Below are 25,000 nucleotides of genomic sequence, written 5' to 3'. Positions count from 1 at the left end.
GCACAAATACAGAGGGTGTGATAATTAATCCGACAGGAATTCTCGTGGGATTTCATAGTTTTGGAACATGACTGGCTGTTTTTCAGTCTCAATTTTTTTGAAGGCAGCTCTGTTGTCATTAAAGAGCAAGTTTGCTCCCCGTGTCCCTTTTGATTACATTCTCCAAACTCTGCAAAATGTGCAACGAGGTAATAAAACTGCAGTTTTTATCGTCCCTCTAATCCCCGCTATCCATTATGTCTTTATCACTTCTGCTCATTGCTTTCTGACACCTTTTCTTTTCATACCCTCTCCCTCCCTCCCTCCCTCATCTCACATGCTGTTGTTTGTACATAAATGTAGCAGCTGTCACACAATCTCTGTAGCTACTTCACCAAATTGTGATGTAAAAAAAAAAACAATAACTATGCTCAATGCAGTGTTCTGCTGACACAAAACAATCAGACACAGCATAAAAAATATGCTGAAAACGGCTAAAAATCTACGTAGAGATGAAGTATTGGCAATATGTTGCACTATGAAGTTAATACATTTAATCAAATCCTGAATCCAGTATCTAGATCTTTTTGATATGATCATTTGTCAGTGTTTTAAATTGAATATTTTGAAATAGGTTTAAGGTTCTGTTTATTTCATAGTTTCTTTTTCTATATTTCTATTTGTGTCTGCTCTCTTCTCGTACTTGTGGACTGGGTTGTTCAGTCACTATAAACTGTAACTGTAACATGAAAAACATTAAGGTAAAGCTAACTTTAGCATAAAATATAATAATATAAATGTCAAAAATACAAGTGCAGTAATTCTGCTTCAATAAATGAAAGCCTCTAATGTTTCTCTAAAGTAGCCATGTCGAAAGAGGGGGGAGACAAAAATCTACTTTCTCTTTTCTGTTGCTTTCTGTGCAGTGTCTGTTTCTGTAGAGTTGTTTTTCCCTGGGTATGCTGAGGCTTCCCAGGGAACAGCCTCTCGCTCACGCTGCAGCAGCAGCAGCAGCAGCAGCAGCAGCAGCAGCAGCAGCAGTCGTACTTTGCAGTGTCTGGGTCCTGTTCTCTCACCGCCGCAGCAGTGACTCCCTGCGATTTGTTGCAGCGTGTGTGTGTGTGTAGAAAGGAGGGGATTGGATTTGTGCGGATGTGTGTTGTACAAACTCCCTCCTCGCGTTACACCTCCCAGGAGAAGCTGTGCAGCCGAGTTGGTGAATTTGAGATGAGACCGTGACCGTGAACTTTACAACTCCAAAAATCAATTTATTCCCCGTATCTTGTGAATCTATGCAACTTAGCTTGAACGAATCAGACTTTCTATTTTAGGCCTGTGGAAATGAGTATGTGACTTTTTCAACTTTACCCACTTCAACGAAAGGTTGAATATCTCTGAGCTGCGTTTAGAATTCAAACTGAACAGACTGAATAGCTGATTTATTCTTTTATACATCCATACGGCCACTGGGACCATTCTACACTTTGTTTTGAGCTGCGGATGTTTGCCCATAAAGATAATCTTGTCACACACACACACACACTGTCTCTATTCTGTGCTTTGAAATGTGTTGCATAACCTCATTAGCAGCTTATGAATCTTTTAAAGGGCATTTTTCCCCCCCCAGTAATTCAAGAGAGAATGAGGGGGGTCTCGTATCTGTCTCACAGGCTGGAATAGAGGAAGGACATGGCTGTAAAAAATGATTCCACCCAATTAGGAAACATTTATAAATAGAACATCTTACGTAAGAGCCAGCAAGAGAGAGCGCGAGAGTTTTAGTGAGTTAAAGGTAGATTTTGGATTTAATGTGAAGCATTTAAAAGGTCTGCAGGGATGTGCTGTGTAGGTTGTTAGGAAGACATTCACATCATATTTCATCTTTTTCTAATGTGATGTTGTATCTTACAAAATACTTGGTATTGCAATATTGCCATATATAAATGCACAATCATAGTCGTAGTGAGGGATTTTGCTGGAGACGGAGAGGAGGACGGACAAAAGGCAATGAGACTGTGTGTGCACGAGGTTAAATTTGCTTCCCTGTCTCCTGTCAGACTCTTCCATCCGTCCTGTCGGCTACTGTCTGCCATACACACACACATACACAGAGTGTGCACTCATCTATTATAGTTGATACACCTGTCAGCAGTCCATTTTATACCTGGAGGAGCAAACAGAAACTACAATGAAACACCTTTTACTGTGGTTCCTATCATGTATTCTAACAGCTACCGCGTGAAAGGCTGTGTTCTCTTCTCTCCTCTCCTCTCCTCTTCGCGAGCAGCTGCTCTAGTGCTCTTTTATCTGGACGCGTTGACAGCGTCTTTACCGCGAGGTCGACCTTCCTGTTGCGCTGCGGCAGTGCACAGTGATGTGTGAAGTGGATGGTGAGAATGCGAGGTGGAAGAAGAGAGAGAGATATCAGAGGAGACTGGAAGAGAACATCTACAAAAGGTCATGAATAGCTGGAGTATCGCTCGCCACTAATCAAAGGCGATGAAGACATGTTTGAGTTTGAATGACCCCGACCTTCGCCGCGGCCGTGCGCGCTTGTTTGTTTACGTTCACTCAAATGAGATATGTGTGTGTGATGTGATAGACTCTAATTGAATTGCTCTTTCTGGCCTGTCTGTGCAAAGGTCACACACATATCCACACACACACACACTAACGGAGAAAAAGACCTGGGAGAGGGAGATTTAGGACACCAGCTAATCATCTAATGTATGTAGTTCAATTCCTGACCTGGCCACAACTTAAAAACAAATCTGTATTGTCATTACTTTTGTTGATCAATGCTTATAAAATAGTTGCGTAACACACACCATCCCCCTTCTCTTTCTTGATGTGTCTTGATGGTTCTTGTATGTAAGAATATACAAGAAAAACAAAAAAAATAAAGTGAAAGGAACATTATTTTAGAGCATTTTTGAACAGTTTTAGATGTTTCCCTGCTCCAACATACCAAATTGATTTCGTCAACTTACAACCTGTAGATGCAGGAGAAGTATGAACGTACTTTTTTGGAAGTTTTGAGCGTCGCAGCGTCTTTCTGTGACGTAGCTGGATCTCTGAAGTCCAGTTTTAGTTAAGACCTTGTACAGTAATGTACGGTAGCGCAGTTTCCGGATGTCTGTGCAAGTTACCAAATATAGTTTGTCCGGTAAAGGGTTAAAAGGAAACACTAATGTATTTGTTCAGTGTTGCTATAAATAGATATAAATACTAGCCCGCATACAGACACAAACAGAAAAACAGTCCTCCCTCCTCGATCTGTTCATCTTCGGGACGCATTGCCGATTTAGTGTCACGTCCTTGTCAGTTTTTTGTCAGGATTTTCTCGTCTCAACAGTGTTTTATTGGTTTCACTTTTAAGGTGACGTTCAAACTTGTCTCCTTTCAACGGATTCAAGTCAGTAAAATACCTTCCTCCCCTCTGCAGAAGTTCTCCTTGTTTCTCATTAAATTGTTCACAGTTAGTCACAGTCTGCTCCCCTCCTTTTCGTCTACTTCCTGTCCTTCTCCTGCATAGCTCGAGGTCATGCTATTTTAGCGCTTCTCAAAACAGATCTGACTTAACCCAGATTTACACGTGAAAGTGTTGGCGGCGGTGGGGCGCGATTGTGTCTCTGGAAAGTCATGTGTGTGTAAGTGTGTCAGTGACGCAGGCGGCGAGAGGAAGCAAGGAATCATTGTGTTGAGGAAAATCAGTGGAAACGAAGGGAAGAGAACTGCCTGAGATCTTTGACCAGCGGAGTGTATCGGGGTCATCACAGAGTCGTCATGGGCAACTTAGCCGATCGTGTCGGGCCCAAGAAGAGATTCGTCAGGGAGTCGGGCTCTCTTCAGCAGCCTCTGCTCTCCGACACTGGAGATGTAAGTGCCTCTGATAGAGGAGAGCCCTATAGGTTGCGGGGAATTGTGAAGAACTGAAATCAAAATGCAGTGGCTATACCACGGGAATGATGTGATTTATCATGCAGAAGATGACCGAGTGGTTGTTAAACGTGACTCTTTTAGCCTCGAGTGAGTTTGACCCGCTGTTTGTACAAAGTCGTAGGACAAAGAGCTGATTTTTTTTATTTCGGACCTAAAATAATTCAGAGGCGCTGTAATTGCAGCATGTTTTTGTGCAGGCTGAAGTAGAACAACCCTGAGACTTTAATCGTGTTGTAATATTCGACAATGGCGAACCTCCTTTGTTTTCCACAGTGTATTTGTGCTTCAGCGCTTTTATATTGTTCCTGGTGTCGCTAATGTCATCACTGTCACAAACATATCATATTTGTGCCGTGTTGTTTAGATGCAACAAGTAATTTGCTCAGTCATTGTCTTTGGAAAAACAAAAAAAAAAACCACAACGCCAGTGCCGTCAGAGTTCACGGCACGCTTTAAATCGATGGAGATTAAGCAATGTAATGCAGAACTCGACTGACTGAATATACCTGAACCCTTATAAAGCCCCTGCTTGCTTTTCACGAGTATGGTAACAGCATCATTCCAGACCTACAAACATTCCCATCGTGCCACCTTTTAAGCTTGTTTTGTGGCAGTGATCCAATCCCCACCACCTCTCCTGATCTTTGTTGACCTGATAAAAAGCCCTCCCCAACAGCCACCTTCTCTTTTTATGAAGAAGCTGGCACAAAGCGTTGCCTCTACATATTCTATGGTATATTATACTATATGCTGCCTGGTATACACTGTATATCTGTGGATTACAGGACTGTGTGCCATCAGCTCGTGGAGCTTTATAGGCAACAGAGGCCAAATTAGGTGAAATCACAGCGTGGCGGTTTGTGTGTAGGCTGTGGAACAGCAAGGGAGCACTGTGATCTAGTGACCACGTTACAGCGCCGTGTAATTAAGCGCAGTAAAAGGACAAAGTGATTCATTGATTCAATAATGTGCAAAATGACCTGCATCTAACATTTGTGGACACAATTAAAATGTTGCAGCTTGATTTGATTAATTAATATGAAAGCTTTCCATCAATGGATTTTTGTAGGCGCAGGAAGACATTAGAGTTTGCATCTGTTTATAATGTGTGTATAGTCACGTGACTTTGCTTACATAGCCATGTTGGCAGGAAAAGTGCATTTTTAATCCACGCAGACTAAGCAGTATATCACAGAATCTGACAGACTGAATGTATCTGATACTTACGATACCCCCGGGTGCTTTTCACGAGTCTTATTCTGGACCGGCAGCGTCAGAACATCTTTCCATTTATCATAAACTTTCCCTCATTTTTGGATAATTTTGGATAATAATGGAAGTGTAAGCATCTGGATAATGCTTACACTTCACAATAAAAGCATGTAAAATGAACCGGATATTAGAGATAATTAGTGTTTAACTCTAATATGTAAGGACGCCGATGTTGACATCCAGATTCGCAGCTTCCCAGTCGGAATTTTAGGTGAAAATTATACTTTGTGAAATATATTAAAGGTTTTCTAAATGTCATAGTGTGTCTCAAGATACAGCACATTTTAGTCTAACACTGCATGGAGTTTCATGTTTTCCGCGTGTTTGCATGTTCTCCGGGTTTCTCCTGTTTCATCCCACAGTCCAAAAAAAACATGCAGATTTGGCGATAAGGCAAATTGGACACTCTAAATTGACTGTAGGTGTCGGAATGAATGGTTGTTTATCGCAATGTGGTCTTTTTGATGGACTACAGGCCCCCCGTCTTTCGCCCTACGTCAGCTAGGATGTGGCACCAGTGCCCCCCTGCGACCCTCATGTGCAGGATAAAGCAGTGGAAGATGAATAATTTAATCCTTTTTACACCAGCAACTTGCAGTTTTTAAATACATCAGTAAGTGGTGTAAAAACTTTCCAGTCATTATAAGTTAAATTTCCCTCATGTTTCCCCTTAACTGGCAACTAAAAAAGCTGTGAATCTGGATGCCAACTTCATCGTCAAGATCCACAAACTGATATAAAGTGATCACTATGGTTGCCTGCAGGTCCCCCATCACTCTGTCTTCACTTTGAATGTGTTTTATAGCAGCGATCCACCTCTGCCATCTTCAGTATCTGCATGTCACGACTGTTTTGGCAGCATCCTGGCACACAAACAACTATTCACCCGCTTCATTTTTTTACAATTACACCTGGTGAAGAGACAAGTTGCCTGGTATTGTATTTGCCTATGGATGTGAACAGTGCAGTGTTGTTTTGGGTCCAAGTGCATTCATGATGAGATTGCACGATGGCAACGACCGGAGCTCCATCCATTTCTTCTTCACGTATTGAAGTTTCTCTGCGCTCTCGGTCATCATTGACTGCATGACAAACAGGCTGCTGCTGCAGTCGGACGGCAGGGTGTGAGTGATATGCACCCAGGGGCCCTCGTCAGCAAAATACAGACGGCATGGTAACCATCCATAACATGGCCAGGTCAGGACCAGTCTCTCTGGGGGTCTGATTGAACGGAGATGTACCTTCCTCAACTCCACCTGAGCTACAAATTAGAAGTGTACCTATCTCTCTCTCTCTCTCTCTCCTCTCCCTCTTTCTGATTTAATATGCCACCTCAGATTGTCAGGAATGCAATTACACCGGCCATACGTCTACATTCAATTACGTAAAGACCAGCATCTTAACAATTTGATTGCGGCGAGATCTACTGTGCGACCACCAACAATCATCAGACGCAGGACAAATGCCTGTCAGCGTGTGAATTATTCACTGACTTCATTTTGTACTGTACCTAGAAGTGCATTCATAGCTTCAGGGCTCACAGTTTGTATAGAAAGTATAAAAAATAAAAAATAAAATAGGTTATCCAGTTATTATATTTCTACCTGCTAATATCAGTAATCCTATTCGACACATGTAACAAAAACGTGGGCACACACGTCCCCAAGACTTCCAAGAACATTACATGTACTAATTCCATTCCTGGAGACTAATTCAACCTTAACCTCAAAATAACCTTATCTTTAAAGATGAAATTGTTGCAGCACTCGGACTGCATCATGTTTGTGTCACAGTCACGCTAATGCAGCAGCGGAGCAGAGGAGTTTATAGACTGACGGATCATGTTATTCTTTTATGGTTGCAAATACAATTTTAGTGTCTCATGTGTATCAACATAACATTAAATAAGAATATCTCATTTTATTGTCGACAGAATACGACACAAAAAGCCAAACGCTCACCAAACTCACTGCCGAGGTTATTATCCTGACCAAAGTGAACCGTCTTGTTCGATCTTCGTCTTTAAAGGAGACAAGCTTCTCCTTGTCCCTGTCATGTGCTTATCATCCTCCCCGGTGGCTTCAGAATGGGCCTCGGGCCAGAGGCTCCAGTTTACATGCTGCTTTCATTGTAACTTTGTCTAGTCAAACCACAGAAGAGCTCAGGACTGGAAACCAGACAAACAATCTCGAAATAGATAAATGTGTGGGAAAGTCACAGAGTTCAGAGGAGATCACATTTTTTATCATTGAAAAAAAAAAGAGACATCTATTGACATTAACTAGCATGTTTTGTATCAGCCCTGTTTTTGTTTTTTTAATAACGACACGTTTGGAATGAACCTCCACCATAATAGTGGATCAGTCAACTGACCTGTCTTTGCATGGTTATACAGTAAAAGTGATTTGTAGAAATTAAAAAAGACTTTTACCATTTTTTTCCAGGTAAATAGTGTATATGTTATTTGTTGTCCCAGGTGCTTTAGTGTAAAGTATTGAAATTATACATATAAGGTTTAAATTCATTAAGAAGGAGGAATTAGTTCTGCACCTGGGCAGATTCTATCCATGCCCCGATGTCAACAACATGAACTGGTCCCTCAGAGGATGGTTCAGGTCAGCCGAGATAGAGTATTTCCTTTCAAGCACTTGACCTTATAGGTCTTGGAGGTCATGCAGTGTTATTCCAGCGATTTTGTGGCACACTTTCACGATTTGTCAGCTGATAAAGTAAAAACAAGAGTAAATCATTTTCAAAAATGTGGTATCGAAAAGCTTACAACTAAATTGCCTTTTTACAGACGGCATCAACATGTTGTCGATTACAGTACCGAGGTCATTGTAAAAGTCTGCTTACCTTCTGCCTGTTTCTGGTCAAACACCAGCTACTGCATTCAGATGTTGCCACTGGCTATTTTAGTCCACTCTTTCCTCACTGGTGCCCTCTTCTGTCACGCCTTTGTTTAATCAGCACGAGGCTCGTTTTGTCGCCTTTCTATCTCTCTCTCCACCTCGTTAGACAGCGGCAACTCGATGTCAGCTTTGACTACCATTCCACGCCCCCCTCACTGCTCCACTCTCCCCCTCACTCAGGTCTCAGGCCATTTCTTGGCATTTTTCAAAATCCAGTGAGCTGCAGAAGAGAGAGGGGGTTTAGCTACAGTTTCGGTGTGTGTCATTGGTGAATACGTTTCCCATACTGACATTGCAATGGAGTGGCCGCATATATGAATAAATGACACTTTGCATTTGGTTTCTTCTGAAACGTTCACATCTAAACAACTTTAAGTGCCTTATGGGGATTTAACATTGCCATAATACTCCTCAATGTAGTCTTCTAACGTTCTACGTCACTTGTGATCCCATCTGTGTGTTACGGGTCGGCTCTTTGTGTGTACTTTTGAAGTTTACTCTCAAAACACCAACGTGTGCATGAACAAACTTCAGACTCTCCCAAGAGCAGAGCTAAATTTACATGAGTGATGTGTGCAAACAGTGCAGAGATAACTGAAGCTGAGATTGAGTGGGGATACGGCTATGGAAGATCAGTGCGGGCTATTTGTTATTATTTGTTTGTTCTTCTTTGGAGGTTTTTTGGCTGGAACATAACATATTCAGACATTTGGTGCAAATTATGGCAAAGATAGGTAATTACCGTGATTCACATAAGTGTTGAATGTTTAGAAAATGATGTTTATTTGCTTGCTGATGTGAAGATTGAGAGAAGAGGAATTTACTCTCACATCTGTTTGCTAACTTTGAAGCAACAGTCCGCAGCTGTTTACTTTAGATTGAGATACAGATTAGAAACGGGGGAAATAATATTTTAAGTTTTAAGAAAGCCTGTAATCACTATATTTCCAAAAATATTGAACTTTAATAATATTTACAGTCTTTGCCAAACACGAGCACAATATAAATATATGTAGGTTAATTAATCCTGGCACTGTGAAATAGGAACTTTAGCTTTTACTACATGTCGATGAATCCATGGTAACCTGCACAGAGCAGATTAAGCCTGCCCCACACTAGAGGACAATTTTATTCCCAATCTGACCCTTCCGATAACCGTGGGTGTCTTCAGATTTTAGGATGATTTGAACAAATAATCTGGCTAATCTCTTCCAACAGACGTGATTTTAAGGTCACCGTACATATCAAAGTCTTCCTGATTTCAAACCGTAAGTATTAAACATGTTTGATATTTACGACAGTGAGTTGACGGGAAAACGGATGTTGCATACATTTGTGTAGAACCAAAACATCAGCTATTAACTGGCGACACCGACAGTCCACCTTAAAGTCACGTTAAATCACGCGAGTTTCTGTGAGATCCCTCCTCCCTGAAGTGCGTGGTCCTGCGTCTCGACTGCATCGTCTAGTCTGTGCTTCCTCGTGGATTAAAACATTGAAAGTTTGTTGTGTCTGCGGTCTCCCATGCGTGTCTCTGAAATCATGTCAGATTTGAAAATCCTCTAGTGTGGGCCAGGCTTTAGGTGAGTTGTGTTGACAGGAGTCCAGTCTGAAAACTCATCTGCCAGATGGCTTAGGGGGAGGGCTTCAACCATGGAGCACTTTAATCAATCTGATTAAGGGGAAATGCTGCCTGTATTTTTAGCTACTCCATGTCAGGGCCAGTAGCCATTCATTGAATTTTGTTTCATTAGCTCCCATGTTTATCTCTTGAACGGGCAGATTTATAAACAGTGGAAACAAGAGTGAAGGAACCGTTTGCTATTTAAGCGAACATGGCTCTTAAAGTCTATTTATTATTCAAGGTAATATTACTTCATTCAAGACCTGATTTTGTGGCTTACACGTTAAAATACACAGCATAAACTATTGGCTGTGGGACTGCCGCTGGGTCACTGCCCTGATGCCCTTTGCTGCCAAGAAACAACAGGACCTCAACATGAAAATCCCTGTAAGATTATGCCTAAAGAGTTTCATGGAGAAATCTAGTAAATTCCGGTCAAACTCGAAAAACAGTTCAAATACTGGAGATGATTTGTAATCCAAAAAAAAAAACACGCAAACATTCTTTATGTGTCACAACACTGAGTGCCACTTGAATTGGGGTTTCAACTATAAGACAGCTGTCTTGTGAAATAGATTGCAGTGCCAACATCATAGGAAGCTCCAGTCGGCTCTAAAGGATTCCTAGGATAAAACATGTGGTCCATGGCCAGCTGTTCACGTTTCACTCGTTTTGCTGGCGTGGCCGTCATTTTAAGTGATGTAATGCAATGATATGCAAGTCACTGTACACAGGGTTAGTAATCCCGCAGAGTAATGCACAATTAAAAGTCACTGAGTACGAGTCCTTAATGGTGGCAAACAAAAATAAACAAGAGAGATGGAAATCAATAGCTCACACAAATAAATCATCATTAGTATTCCTCAGCAGAGCGCGGCTCATGGACTGTGCACGCTGTATTACTCACAGTACAAATGACCTCTGTGCCGGTCTACGTCTGCTGTCTGTCAGTTCCCTCTCTTCTGTCCTCGCCCGAGACAAAATGACGTGACGTCAGTAAGTGGTTTACAGTATAGTATGCGCTTTGTAACTCATATTTACACACCGAGACTGTGTAAACACGCACACTTCCTCTCCTCAACAGATTAGGGACGTCATCCTCGCATCTCCGAGGCCTGTGGCTCATCGTGACTCACCGAGCAGAGCGGCCCCAGCTGGTTGCTCTTTTGTTTTTGTTTTTATTTCCAAATGATGGCGTAGAAATGTGTCTACAGTAAGACTTAAATCGTAGTAAGAGTTCAGGCTGGAATTGTACGAAGGCTTGTGTGAGAGCATCTGCATCATGTGCATGTGTTTGTGGGGATGCAGGTGCATGTTTGCCCCTGGGAGTCTGAACTGAGCTGTGTTGCAGATGTGTTTTGGGACGGTGGGGATTTGCATGGAAAAACCAGGCCATATGAGGCAAAGCCCGAGGCTTGCATTACTTTTATTAACTTAAAGTACATCGCTGCCTGGGAATCAGACATTAGTGCATGGCATAGGAGTCATGGGGCAACACAGACAAAGACAACGTTTTAAGGTTGGAGTTAGATTCGGATTTATGCAGGTTAAGGTTACGTACTTCAGTTTTATAATATATTATTTATGGCTATATGCACTCATCGTATTATGTTATTTGACTCCACATGTGAAAGAAAGACATTAGTATGTAAATGTTTCTGTTAACTGGGCTAGGGAATGCATTATATTATATCTATGATGTGTCCACACTGAGATATCAAAACAGGTGTGTGTGTATGCGTGTATCATGCCATAAACGTAACATGATTGAAAGATAGTTTTCTTGGAGTATGACCATGTTTCAATTTGGACGTTATGCACGCTTTAGATTTGTGCGTGGCTCACTTTGATGTCTTTTGGCAACCATGAATCAACTGATCTACTGTCAGGTCATCAGATAGCTAATGCCATTAGTCAAGTACCGGAGAAAAAAATCGTCTCATCTTATCTACTTTGTCCAAACTTTTCCTCGTTGATTTCATTTCTTTAATGCAGCTAATGATGACAGGATTTCATAGGAGTTGAAGGTAGAGGAGGCTCTAAATGGCTCTAAATCCCAAACGACGGAAAATAAACAACCTGAAACCTGAACCAGACCAGTCTATTTTTTGAAAGCTCGGATGTGGTTTGACAAAACCAGATCAATAGTGGTTTCATGAATGATTAACAAGTTGACTTTTATTTCCATTTTATGTCCTGGCTTCAGAAAAGTCGTTTGGCTTTCTTTCTTTTGCCGCACAATAATTCATCCTCCTCCCCAATAAAGTTAGAACCACGTGTTAATCTTCCCTGTGAATTGAAACAAAATGGCCAATCTGCTCATAATTTAAGTGTCCTTAAAGTGTCCAGTTTGCAACATTGAGAAGGATTTATTGGCTGAAACTGAAAATACTTCACACAAATTAGTATTTTTTTTTTTTTTTAGAATAAGCCTTTTATATGTATCATAGACAAGGACCTTGCTCTACAGAGAGCATCATAGTGCGCTAGTATGGTTTTACTATGTTTGTGTCATTTTTAAAACAATAAATACATTTATTTATTTAAGAATACTTTACCAATATCAATAATTTGCTGTGCAAATAGCATTTTGTTGTTGTTTGACGTTGGCTTGTAGTTAGTTTCCGAAACATTGCACAGTTTTCTTTTTGCCCCTGTCAGAAACTTCTCTATTATCCAAACCTTGTCACCAGTGTAGATTTTGTTGTGGTACGTCACTTAAATGAGTCCGGCTTACAGCGAGACCAAAAGTTCTGCCTGCTAAACTTTAGTCAGAACTTGCGCCCCTCCTGGAAAGTCTCCACGCCCCCCCAGGGGGGCCCTTCCCACAGTTTGAAAACGGCTGTTTTATAGTGACCTCTTTTCACATTCAGAACGTATTTTGCCAATTAAAGACAAATGCATTTCCAACTCAAACCCAACAAGTCGATCCTAACTGTAGAATATCATGACATTTTCTCTCACAGCAATATCATGGGGTTTCGCCCACAAGCTATTGTGCACATTGAAGCTGATTGGTTTGTGTGTTTGTGCATGTGTTCCAAGTATTATGGCCTGTGCTGCATCCTAACAGACTCAGATTCGGCCCAAATGATGGATATCAAAGAACATCACCACTGATTTCTGACCGCTCTGAGAGAGCGCCTGTTTCATCATCTCTTGGTCTAACTGGAAACAGTCAGGCTCAATTGCATAAAGGCTTTTTGCTTAACCCGTTTCTCTGTCCTGTATTTGTTCCTGCATCTCTTACTTTTGATATTCTCTTATATATTTTTTTCTTGATTGTTACTGGGGTATTATTCCATATTTTAGTCTTTCACATCAGCACAAATCTGCTTTGTATGCTGTCCCTTTTGTTCTGGGTCAAAGCAGAACATTTTTTTTTTTATGCTGCTGCCACTGATGCAGGCCCTTAAATGCCTTTTTTTTTTTTTAGCTCGCATTAGCATCACTAACAATGACGAGGCTTTAACCGCCAAACACTTTGTGCCAATAACCCCTACAATAGCAGCACCCACAACACTAAGTAACGGTGAAAGAGACAGAGATAACAAACACAGCAGGTCATGCAGAAGCCCATGCAGCCAGGAATCAGGCGAATACACAAGCATCATGATTCACCACTGACCATGGCAGTGTGTGTCAAGAAAAGCCCCGAGGGGTTCAGTCAATCCCTGAAGATTTGCTCAAAAATGAGGGGAAGGGAATCTATTTATATCATGACTTCTGCCCAAAAATGTCAGGTCACAAATGTCCTTCCCTTGTCACTGCTATAGAAGCGGCAGCAACAATGTGACATACATGGAGAAAGGATGAGATGCTTTAGTCTTCAAATAAATACGAATAGGAAATATGTGTCAATGATTTTTGTCTTTTATTTTTTTTTAAAACATTCAAGACAAATCAGTCAAAAGCAAACAATCCTGTTAATCCATCAATCGTTTGATTTGGATAATAAGGGAACTGTCCATTGATTTGTGCTCCTGCCGTTAGACACACACTGTAATTATTAGTGCCAGCGTATCGAGTTCTGCGTGAAGTGGATAGTGGCTATTATCTTATTTCACTAATGCTAGTGTTTTGATTCCCTCAGGGCCGCGTCTGCTTTACAGCATGCAGTGTTGAGATGACAACTGTGTCTGCAAAAACAAATACTTACGGATACTATCATTAATGTTCTACCTCTGGCCTCGCGCAGACACACAGACATGGCTAGTGTATACACGTAAAGGTGCAAGTGTGATACATTATCCCCACTTGTTAGTCATTACCCTCTTTGAAGAGTCATCTGACACACACACACACACACACACACACGGGCAGACCCTGATAGCTTTCATCTGAAGGTCTCATTAGAGAGTTCTCCTAAGACAAGAGGAAAAAAAACAAAAAACGTGAGGCACTTCATTCATTTCTGTTGTAATCCTCCCATTTGTTCACTCATGCTCTTCCTGTCTCAACCTCCAATATCCAAGTATCAGGAGACACTTCTCTATTTTCGCTGACAGCAGATGCCTAATTGGCCATTTCTTTTCTCCACCCTTCTTGCTCCTCACTCTCTCTCTCTCTCTCTCTCTCTCTCTCTCTCTCTCTTTCTCTCCCTCTCTCCCTCTCTCCCTCTCTCCCCCTCTTCCTGTATGTCTGTAGAAGTGTGACTGCCTGCTGAGCCTGGAAGCCTATTCTGCAGACCAGAAGCGCCGAGTGTGTCAGTGCCTGAAGGACAACATAGACAAGCAGCTCCAGCTTCAGAGGAGGGAGCCTACCGTTCCACATTTTGAGCAGGTATGGACATGGAGCGTTTTCCAAATCTCAGTTCTGACCAAAGATAATAACATGGCAATGTATATATATATATATATATATATATATATATATATATATATATATATATATATATATATATTTATTTATTTGTGCACGCTCACATCACACTTGCCCCCAGGAACACCACTCGCTCTCAAGTGTGCAGGCTGATTCAGTAACATACCACTTTCCTGTAGCTCACACTGCCATCATTATGATTTTCCACTCGGGTCTTACTTTTCTTTGGGGAATTTTAATCCCGCTGCCTTTTATCTGCTTGCGTTTAAAGCGTTGCTGGGCTTTAGCGCAACTAACTACACTCTTCAGTTATGATTAAAGGGTGAAGAAGATACTTGCTAAGGAAAGTACTTCTACTGCACTTGATGAAGTAGACTCTACTGAATGCTGATTACTGGGAGAGCCAGTACCTTCTGTAGGGTTTGTGGTTGGATAGCCACTTTTATTTTTAAATGTTTTTTAAAAATGAACTAGCATCTACCGCTACCATCCAGTTGACTGCAGGTCACTTGGTGTTTCAATCACGGCACAGTTTTGGTTGGGTATGCTACGGTTTGGAACGGTAAAGACATCGGTCAGGCTTGTGTTTCAACTGAAAACAGTGCCTTTACTTGGTAGGCGTGGTGTGCGCTGTGCTGAAGTAGTGTGACATTGTACCGGTGCGCCGAAAACCAACAACAACATCGCACATAGCAGACAACAACACAATGGGCAACAAAGGAGGCCATCCAGCAGCTTTTTTTCTGCTCGGTTTGTGGCTGCTTGTCTCAACAAGAAGTCGAGCTTTGTCTGAGAATCGACTGCAGGCTTTGAAGAAACGCCAGTCGCAAGGGAGTGACGCTTTTCTGTCCCCCAATCAGCCGACTGTTGTGAGTCTAGCTCCATCAGTACCATACTGTGGTATTACTCTGGTACCCCAAGGAAAGGTTTCCCGAAAAACGGAACAGTTTTGGTACTATTCCTAATGGAAACAAATAAAAACGTGTACCGTAACTGAACCGAACCGTTCCGCTCGTTAGAAACACGGCTCTATGGACCAGTTTAACTTTGATTAACTTTAGTTTAATCAAATCCTCCCATGCACAAAATGTGGCATTTTATAATGCACTACATTGTTTGGGGAAAGAATCAAAACCGGAATTTGATCACTGCTGGATTAAGTGGATCTGACCCTATACTCACTGGAGCTCCATAGTGGTTCTGGATGCACTTAAAGATTCACTGTAACTGATCTTTAAGTGCTCACTGTAAAAGAGTGACTGCAGCCATGGCCCAGTTCTTGTTAGCACTCAAAATCCTTTTTTTTTTTTTTTCTTGGCAGTCGCTCTAATAAGTCATTTTCAAAGAAGTTTAAGAAATATGTGTAAAGCCAAGTCAATTATTTCTTTCTTCATTCCTCTGATGAACGCAGATTTATTCCCTGTCCGTCATTCCACACGTCTCGCGTGTTTGATGAACAGCGGCGGCCCCCGTTCACTTCATCAATTTAAGATGTGTCCAACCCAATTTGCGCCCGTTAAGTTGAAAGGTGATTAAAAGGGGGACAAATAGCCCGGTGTGTGGATGGCACACCTGTTGTACATTAGCGCTTCATTTCATCAGCACATGAAAGAGAGACAGTGAGGGAGAGAGACAATGACAAGCTGACAGTCTTTCATCTCGTTCTCTCTCTTCATCTGTGCGTTTCTCAGAATATCCTTGTGTGCATTCTATTTTTACCCTCATGGTTTGTGTGAAAAGATTCAGGATGACCCATGTGTTTTTCCCAGAAATGTAAATGATGCAATTCCTGGCCCAGACTTAGACCTTACGCTAGCTTTCTGGATACACATGATTCCAGAGAATATTTGAATACACTCTTCTCTTATCGCCTGTTTCCTCCAGTGATTGAAGTCAGTTGGGTGCATCTTGAGAACTGAATCAACACATGACACACGACTTTATAGCTTATCCAAACTCCAACACAATCAAAAAACAAGGGTTTGGAGTTCAATCCCCTGCTCTGCCAATGTGTCCCTGGGCAAGACATTTAACCCTTACTGTAGCTTTGGTCATTTAGACAAGAAGGGTGCTATTTAAATACAGACCATTTACCATATACTGTATTTGCTTTCGACACGATAAGAGCTTTTTTTGTATGTGGAAACTAATCTAGAAGTTGTCAACACATGGAAGTAAGACGTGTTTGTCGCTCGCACATATTTACATATGATGGTAATGACTCATCGTGTATGCGGGGGAGTTCACTGATTCCCGTCCAATGAAGCGCTCCAACTCGACATTCCATTCAGATGCTTCAACTCCATGGTGGGGATGAGCCCCGCGTTCCTCCGGTCTCTCCCTTCTCAGCACAGTCACTCTCACTCTCTCTCTCTCTCGCTCCTCGCCAGCACGACAGCATCGATTATTGGTTCAAACATGCTCTTCCTCAGAAACATCACTCCGAGCTTCCTCTTCAGTTAACTCTGCAGATACATATAGGTGAGGGCGGTGGAGAGAAGTCCTATCCAACAGAGAGTAGACTGCCTCCCTTATTCACTTGTGTTGCCAGTGCAGTAGCAATGTTGACTACTGTGAAGTGGGCATCCCCTCTCGCAAATGGCTGTAATGGAAATACGTACATATGCAGAAGACCTAGGGCTGTGTCATGAAGATTTGAAGCAAAAACAAATTAAATGTGTCTTAGCCAAATTATCCTGTAGTGTGAGGGGTTAACAGACACAATTTTAATGTCATCTGATGCATTAAACATGTTTGAAATTTACAACTGAACAGCAACTGGGGGCGTGAGCATAAACCCGCAATAACCAATGAGAACGAGTTGACTGGGAAACCACCGTCTTCTCAGCCATGACTTACGCCACAGTTTTCTGCATCTATTTATATTCTGAAGTCACGTTAAATCACGCAAGTTTCTGTGAGATCCCAAATCCCTGGAATCATTTGGTGAAACGCCAAGTGTGTGGTCTTGACTGGATCGTCTAAGTCTGTGCTTTCTCAGGATTAAACCACTGAAAATGGGTTTCAAATTTGTTGTGTCTGTGTTCTGCCACGTTTTTTCTTTCAGATTTAAAAATCCTCTAGTGTGGGCCAGGCTTCATAGGCTGTCAGCAACACTCTCATAGACAGCCTGGTTGCAGTAGCAGCTGTCTAGTCATGTTTGGACTGAACCATGTCCCCAGATGGAGATTAGGCCTTTGATTTTAATTGCACTTCTACCCCGTACGTCAGTGGCACCAGTGCTCCTCTCCATATTCGCGCGTGTGAACGTGCTGTCGCCAAAACAACCGTCACGTCGTGGAGCGATTTTCTTGTTAAGTCCTTGTCAGGAGCACATCAAGACCAATTAGGGTTTAACTTACAAAGGACATGTGGTCACATGTGTCTGTGTTTGCGAGTGGTTAAAGTCATCAGTTCACGGTGTGTCTTAGTGGTCGTCTAGCCACTTAGTGGATAATCGGTCATGGGGTATCGGTCATGGGATGTTTGGATGATGAAGTGATGATTGCATCACCCAAAATGCATGTCAGTACCAGGGTCATATAGTAGTCAGACTTAGCTGGACGTAATTAAATAAAACATTGTCTTTCACCTTCTATTCACACAATTTACAATGCAAGGACGCATGCATACTTTCCATACCTATATTATGTACATCCATATTTGTGGTGATTAGAACCCTTTTATGTTAATTATTTTATTAAATGCAACTCTTAAGTGGTGTCCTTAAGGCAAACCAGTGTCTGCTTAATCACAACATCTCACATCTCGATAAATTAGTTCACTTTTGATTGCATTTCTCCAGAATATCTTAGAGGCAAATAGTTTTTTTTTTATTTAGTCAACTCCAGATGTGTTTAATTATATGCAAATCAGTTTAGTCAAACATGGCGATATGAAGGGAATGTCGGAGAAGTATCATTTAGTTTTTTATCATGTTGAGGACGCTCAAAAAAAACATGTGGGTCAGATTCGTCCATATCTTTGTCTCATTGATACGGCATAACTCTTAAGTTCATCTTGGTTTCTCATTCAATAATATCGTCTCAGAGAGTGACGGAGTGAAACCTCTACCTCTGCTTTTTCCCGTTACCGCTGAGTCAACGTCAGAAGTGGCTTTGTAATCTACAAAACACTCTGTATAAATCCATGCCACCGAGTTCAAATTGCAGCAAAGGGAGCTTTAGAAAATCACCCACTGAATTACACATTTCCTTTGTGTCACTCGTCCTTTCATGCACAACTCTGAGAAAATCCCTGCTTAGCTGACGTCTGCACTTGACTGGGAAGTTTTGTTCGAGTGTGCTGCGAGAGCAGGGGAGAATACCCGCACTGTCGATAATCTCACCCACTCTCTGCTCTGTTCATTTATGTTTTTTTTTTTAAAGCAAATGGGACTGATGTCAGCAGTCCTCCATCCTCCGATATTCCCCCCAAAATTGTTTATTTGCTTCTCCTTGAAAGAATCTGGACACGAGTGCTTTCACTCAGCGTTTTATATAATCCTCTTGTCCTTCTGAGAGCAGAGAATAATGAGAGTTTTTCTGTGGAGCTTCATTTCAAGTCGGCAGATATTAAGCCGGAGGATTTGGGGCAAATGCTCATGATCACTCACCTGAGCTAGAGTTACTGATGTTTTTCTGACATTCTGAGTGATACCATGATAGAAATGGCATCAGAATGATTTCACATGAAATCATAAATACCGTATAACGGCCTCCAATGTGCATTCATTCTATATTTCAATCATTTACGATGATATTGTAATTTTCAGTCGAAAGGCCGATTATTTATTATATTATGAGGCCACTGTTGTCGCTGCCCTTCAAAGTAAAAGCAGGAGATTTGGTTGACATTGAACAGTTTGCAAATAATATGTTTTTATAACCAATAATCTTAAAAAAGGACCCTATCATTCTTTACATTAGTGCATGTGAAGTAATATTTTACATGATAAATAGTTTAATTTCCTCTTTCATGTGGTCTGGTATCCAAAAGCCCATTTCAATTCTCTGAACTGCCTCCTTGGAAAGCTTCCGGTGCATTCTTCTCTGAACAGCATTAGCCACTAAGCTGCTGGAAAAATAAATTTGCTCAGCTGTGCACACACACACACACATACACACACATTCTCTCAAATGGGAATTTAAACAGGATTGGCCATTTTGAAAATGACAGCCGCTCTTCATCACTGGTAGTTAGCAGCTAATCTGGTAATCCCGGCACTCTGTCTTTGAGTCAGGAGAACTGTCTGCTGTAAAAAGGGTTGCATCATTCATTTTCTCCATGAGAGCATAGGCTCACAAGAACAACGGCAACACAAGATGGCTGCTGCTAATGAACTAAGTGTCTGTTGGTGGCAGCTTGTTCTCGTCTCCTACTTTGGCAGCTTCATTTCACATTTATGAGAATCTGTTTTTGCCCCTCAACTGGTTATAATGTAACACAGACGCAGTGTGAACAGGAACCTCTCTCATTCCGCCTCTGTCGTACTCCGTCTCTGTTTATTCATGAGGAAATGAAAGAATGCCCGTGGTGTGTGTTTTCCCACTCTCCCGTGTCCGTCCACGTCAGGCGAACAAGTCGCATCCACGATACTGCGCGCGAAGCTCTGGACTGGATGGGAAGCTTTGGCGAATACGCAGCATGTCTCACTACTGGGACACGCTGCATTTTAAGTGCTGACACAAAATCACAACGAGATGACATGCTGATACTGTAGCTCTGCATCAGCTCAGCGATCACTTTACTCTAATTTTTCTGCATTTTAACCAGAACGATTTTCAACAGGAACAACACACACGCGGACACCGTGTTGATGTCGTTAAATTGTCGGGATGTGCCACCAGTTTGATATTAAAGCGGTGGTTTTCAGTATGATAAAAAAAAACAAGTCTGTACATACTCACAGTAGGACTTCTTTATTCTCACATAGAACACATGAGCCTCAACATATATGGAGCTTTTTTGCTTATTTTAGCCAGAAAATGTCCTGTGAATAAGTGCTTTTGCCCATTTTTCCAGAATAACTGTCAATATCTGGCAATTATTTACAGTTTACTGCATGTTAAAACAATTTAAAATGAAGAAATGTTGACATTTCAACAGCATAATACTAAAATATGACATGCTACAAAACTACAGAAGATCATGGTCATTTTGGCAGAGATGGTCAGACAGTGATGAGAGCAGAGGAAGCATGTTAGAGGGGATCATCAGGTGATGGACAGTATGTGGTCACAGATACGTATTTAAGCTTAGTGTTGGAGTACCAACAGGTGACAATGACTGACATGAGAATGTGAGGAGAAGGCTAACAAGGAGCTGAAGGAAGGAGAGTGTGAGTCATTTGTGACAGTTTATTTTCACCGGATGTCCAGTAAGGACATTAATGAGCTCTACTCTACTGTGCTGCTACTCACCTGTCACCTTCCTGTAAGTGAGGGATTATAAGCAATAGAATAAAGAGAAAACAAATACATTAAATGTCACATATAAGGAACTTGTAAGTGAATTCCTCTTGCAAGATAAATGCAGCCTGGACACCAGATTGTCAGGGTGAATAAATCTTAATGTTTTATTTTCAATATGGGCAACATCTGTAGTTGAATATGTGATTATGATTAACATTTCTCTTGCTCTCTTTCTCTTTCTCTGTGACACACACACACACACACACACTCTCCCCTTCATTGTCTTTAATTAGACATGGATGAATTCCATTTGTCTTTTCTTTGCTTGTCTTCTCTCACACCCATGGATGCACACACACGCACACATACACACACTCTTGTACATGAGTCTTAATGCATTCCCTCCCTCCTTATCCTACCCTTAACCAACACAACTAAATGCCTAACCCTAAGCCTAACATAAACCCAGTTCTAGTCCTTACCCTAAAACACACACACAGTCTTAACTCAAAAACCCCTTAAGAGTAGAGTGGACCAGCCAAATTGTCCTCATAAAGATCAAAATGTGTCGCCACAGCCTACCACAGACATGTACACACACACACACACAGGCATGCACACACACTCATGGACACACAATAGGGGCGAGTCAAAATATTGATTTGGTGACGTATCGTCGTCCTTCCTAGTGCAATACGATAATTGATACATCAGGGCAAATATCGACATTTTAATGAACACATTAAGGAGCTCTAAAGTAAACAGACCCTCACTACTTCATGTCTCCTCATGGTGGCGCTGCTCAAATAATGCCCTCTGTTCTCTATGTTGTATAAAGAAATAGAGAAATCCTATGACTAGAGAAACACTTTGAACTTTTCACAGATGTTTTTTGTTTTCTTCAGTTAGACAGATATCGTGATGTATCGCAATATGATTGTCTTGCAATATGTTGATCATCATAGAGTCGTTGTATCATGATGTTATTGGTATCATGGACCATGTATCTCGTATCGTATCATGATGTAGGCTGTGATTCCCTCCCCTAACACACACACACGAGTGCACCACTTACACAGCTCACTGATGTTATTCCTTGTGGCTTGGAGGATTCATTCCCTTGTCTCTCCTTACACATTAATGATTTCCCTTTGATGGAATGGTGTTTGGCTTTATTTTAGCTCACCTTTAACTATTCATAACTGTGTTACATAATGGCAGTAATGCATCAGCACAGAAGCTACAGCCTATGGACAGACTCAGAACTACAACAGCACACACAAAGTATGAACTCGTTATTTATGCACATTTTTACCCAGAAAGATATTTGCTCTGCCGTGTCTGTGCACTGGAGCGTAGATAACTGTCAATTGCAAACAATGCAAATCTGTTTTCAGACATTGTTGACCACACAAACTAAGATTAAAAAGAAAATTCCATGACAGGAACCCCGCAGAAACAAAGAGGTTTATGTTCAACTTTCACATGTCAATTATTGCTTTATGGCATTGCGGAAATGATTCTTCACACGAATACCTTGAGTCAAAGGCGGGCGGGGGGAGACAGTGGTCTGTTCAGTTCAACTGACAATGTTTAAAATAGCTATTTGAAAAGCCCATTATATATTAGCACATGATGTGATTAGATAAGGCTTTATGAATAGCGTACATAACTCCCTTCAGGTCTGATGCAGACACATGGTCATTGTTACAGACAGGGGTTTGTGTGTGTGTGTGCGTGTGTCTTATTTGGTGTTTAATACATGGCACTTAACATCCTGCCCTTTGATAGGTTTTGATTCAGTTCTTTGATTTACGATGGAGCAACTTCTAAAAATAGCAGATAGAGAGAGAGAGAGGGAGAAAGAGAGGGAGAGAAAGAGAGGGGGTAGAATGAAGGACACTGCTTTGGTCTCCTCACAATGAGTTGCATTTGATCTCTATATATCCAGCACTTACCTACTCTACGTTTTTAATATATCACATTCTTCCAATTCCGCTCCACTCTCACACCTCTGTCTCCCTCTGATTCCATCTATCTTTTTCATTTCCCTGTCCCTGTTTTTACACCCCCCATTCTCTCTCTCTCTCTCTCTCTTTCTCTCTCTCCCCCCTTTTACTGTCTTTCGCACACACACATTGGCACACGCGTTCTAACCGAGCTCGGGGAGGTAACTGGGACTGCAGCAGCGAGCAACAACACAGACAAGAACCAGAGCAAGGAGAAGACAGAAGACACACTGACACATCCTGAGGAACGTATACAGCGGGCGGGGGGGGGGGGGGGGGGGCGGTGGACCATAACAATAAATGGGCACATGGATAAGTAGCGTGTATCTGTATCTTGTGCTGCACATGTGCTCTGTGTGCCCAGCCTCTACTGTACTTTGGCACACATACCAATCATAACACACACTTTCCAACACACTTATGTGTTCCCCAGATGCCTGTGTCTAAGGTAACGTACACTCTCTTTCTCTTTGCTGCTATGAAGGTCATACCTTTATACCCTCAAAGGTTCTTTCAGGAAACTTGTGGTGCCCGAGGTTTATTTACTTGTTTAATTCAAGTCGTGTGTGTGTGGTTTACGTGCCGCAGTCTCAACTGTTCTGTAATTGCTGCTCCAGGTAAAGTCAAAACTATCAATAAGTAACTCGCATTTATAACCACACATTTCAATAAATTATATTGTATAGTAACTTATTGTGGAGATTTGTTATTCGAGGTTTAGTAATTTAAGTGAGGGTGCACGTTCCTGGAGTGTGTGTCTCTGTTGTCTTATCGTGTGTGGGGTTAGTTAATGCTCATGTGATTCCAGAGGCAGGGAGCTTTCACACTTTGCATGGAATTATTAAAAAAAATGATATGATCAGAAAGTGAAATGTAGCTTTTTTTGGAGTGTCGGTGTGATTTTTGAGGTCGTGCTATTGCTTTGCAGTGACTAACATTGAACTGTTGCTCTTGTGTATTATGAAACCATCTTGATTTGTGCGTGGCATTTACCTCTCGAACGATGCTGTCAGTGATAGATTGTTGTTGACCTGAGGAACCGTGGAGAGAGAAACGGCAGGTGTGTGTGTGTGTGTGTGTGTGTTCTTCCTGTCAGAGTCAAATGTTGCATGTCACAATAAAGACATTCAGAGACCTTTCTTCTAAGTAGCATTGAGAGGCTCTTGAGTTAATAGAGCGCGCGCGCATGAGAGAAGAGGGTGATGGTCCATGAATGAGTGAGAGCGACAGACACATAGAGCACGTACGCTGCTTCATAGAGCAGGGTATAATACTGGTTTATTCAAGGCTTTTCTCAAACACTGCCACTATATCATAACTATCCTTTGTATTATATTGCATCAAAGTTCTTATATCATTTAAAGATAACTCGAACTTGAATCGAATTATTCTCGTTTTTTTTACTTTAACCCGTGTAATTCACTACTTTTGTTGGGTAGACAAAAAGCTGTTGCAAAAGAATGATTTTTGCTTCTTGAAACATCAGCACAACAACAGTTCTGCTCTCGTGATCATGAGCAGCCACATGATCCCAAGCACTAATGCAGCAGGTTTAGCAGTGTCCTGTGTTCACGCGATTATTTTAGTATTGCTTGTTTACAACTTAACAACCTCTGAAAATGTAATTGCCCGCATGGAGCAACAATCAAACCCATGCTGCTGAAGGCAGAAGATACAATTATAGCCGGGGCTTTGCAGGCGAACACTCGTCAGCTCACTTGCCAAAGGTTCATGTCGTCATTCCTGGTCTCTGCCGTTCCGAGGCATCATCAGTCTGACTAGAAATACAGCATTGATGTCATCCCCAGTCAAGGATATTGTGGCAGGCTATGAGTCAGTGCAATTATAGAGGGGCAAACAGTGATGTAATACATATCGACAGTGAGCTAGACAATAACAATAAAAACGTAATGAAATCCGTGGGGATCAATCAAAGTTGAGCTACATGAAGATTAAAGCGACATCCTCTTGTGTCCTCCTTGCACATCACATCATATTGGTGAGGTTTTCATCCACAGGATTTGACCA

General features: G+C 41.6%; 1 protein-coding gene across 4 annotated transcripts in view; it reads left to right on the top strand.

The window, feature by feature from the left end:
- The window catches only part of rgs3a (regulator of G protein signaling 3a), a 123,765-nt gene that overhangs the window by 55,083 nt on the left and 43,682 nt on the right, over window positions 1–25,000 (top strand). For 2 of the 4 annotated variants that reach the window (XM_058617043.1, XM_058617044.1), the window contains one exon: window positions 14,377–14,511. In XM_058617043.1, coding sequence (XP_058473026.1) covers window positions 14,377–14,511 — 135 coding nt within the window. Of the gene's footprint in view, window positions 1–3,727; window positions 3,859–14,376; window positions 14,512–23,328; window positions 23,421–25,000 lie in introns of those variants that run through there. The other 2 variants (XM_058617038.1, XM_058617039.1) reach the window with 2 other exon arrangements.

This window comes from Solea solea, chromosome 19 (genome assembly GCF_958295425.1).
Source record: "Solea solea chromosome 19, fSolSol10.1, whole genome shotgun sequence".
Taxonomy (NCBI): Eukaryota; Metazoa; Chordata; class Actinopteri; order Pleuronectiformes; family Soleidae; genus Solea; species Solea solea.
The sequence above is the reverse complement of the archived record's forward strand: the minus strand, read 5'-3'. Positions and strand labels throughout refer to the sequence as shown.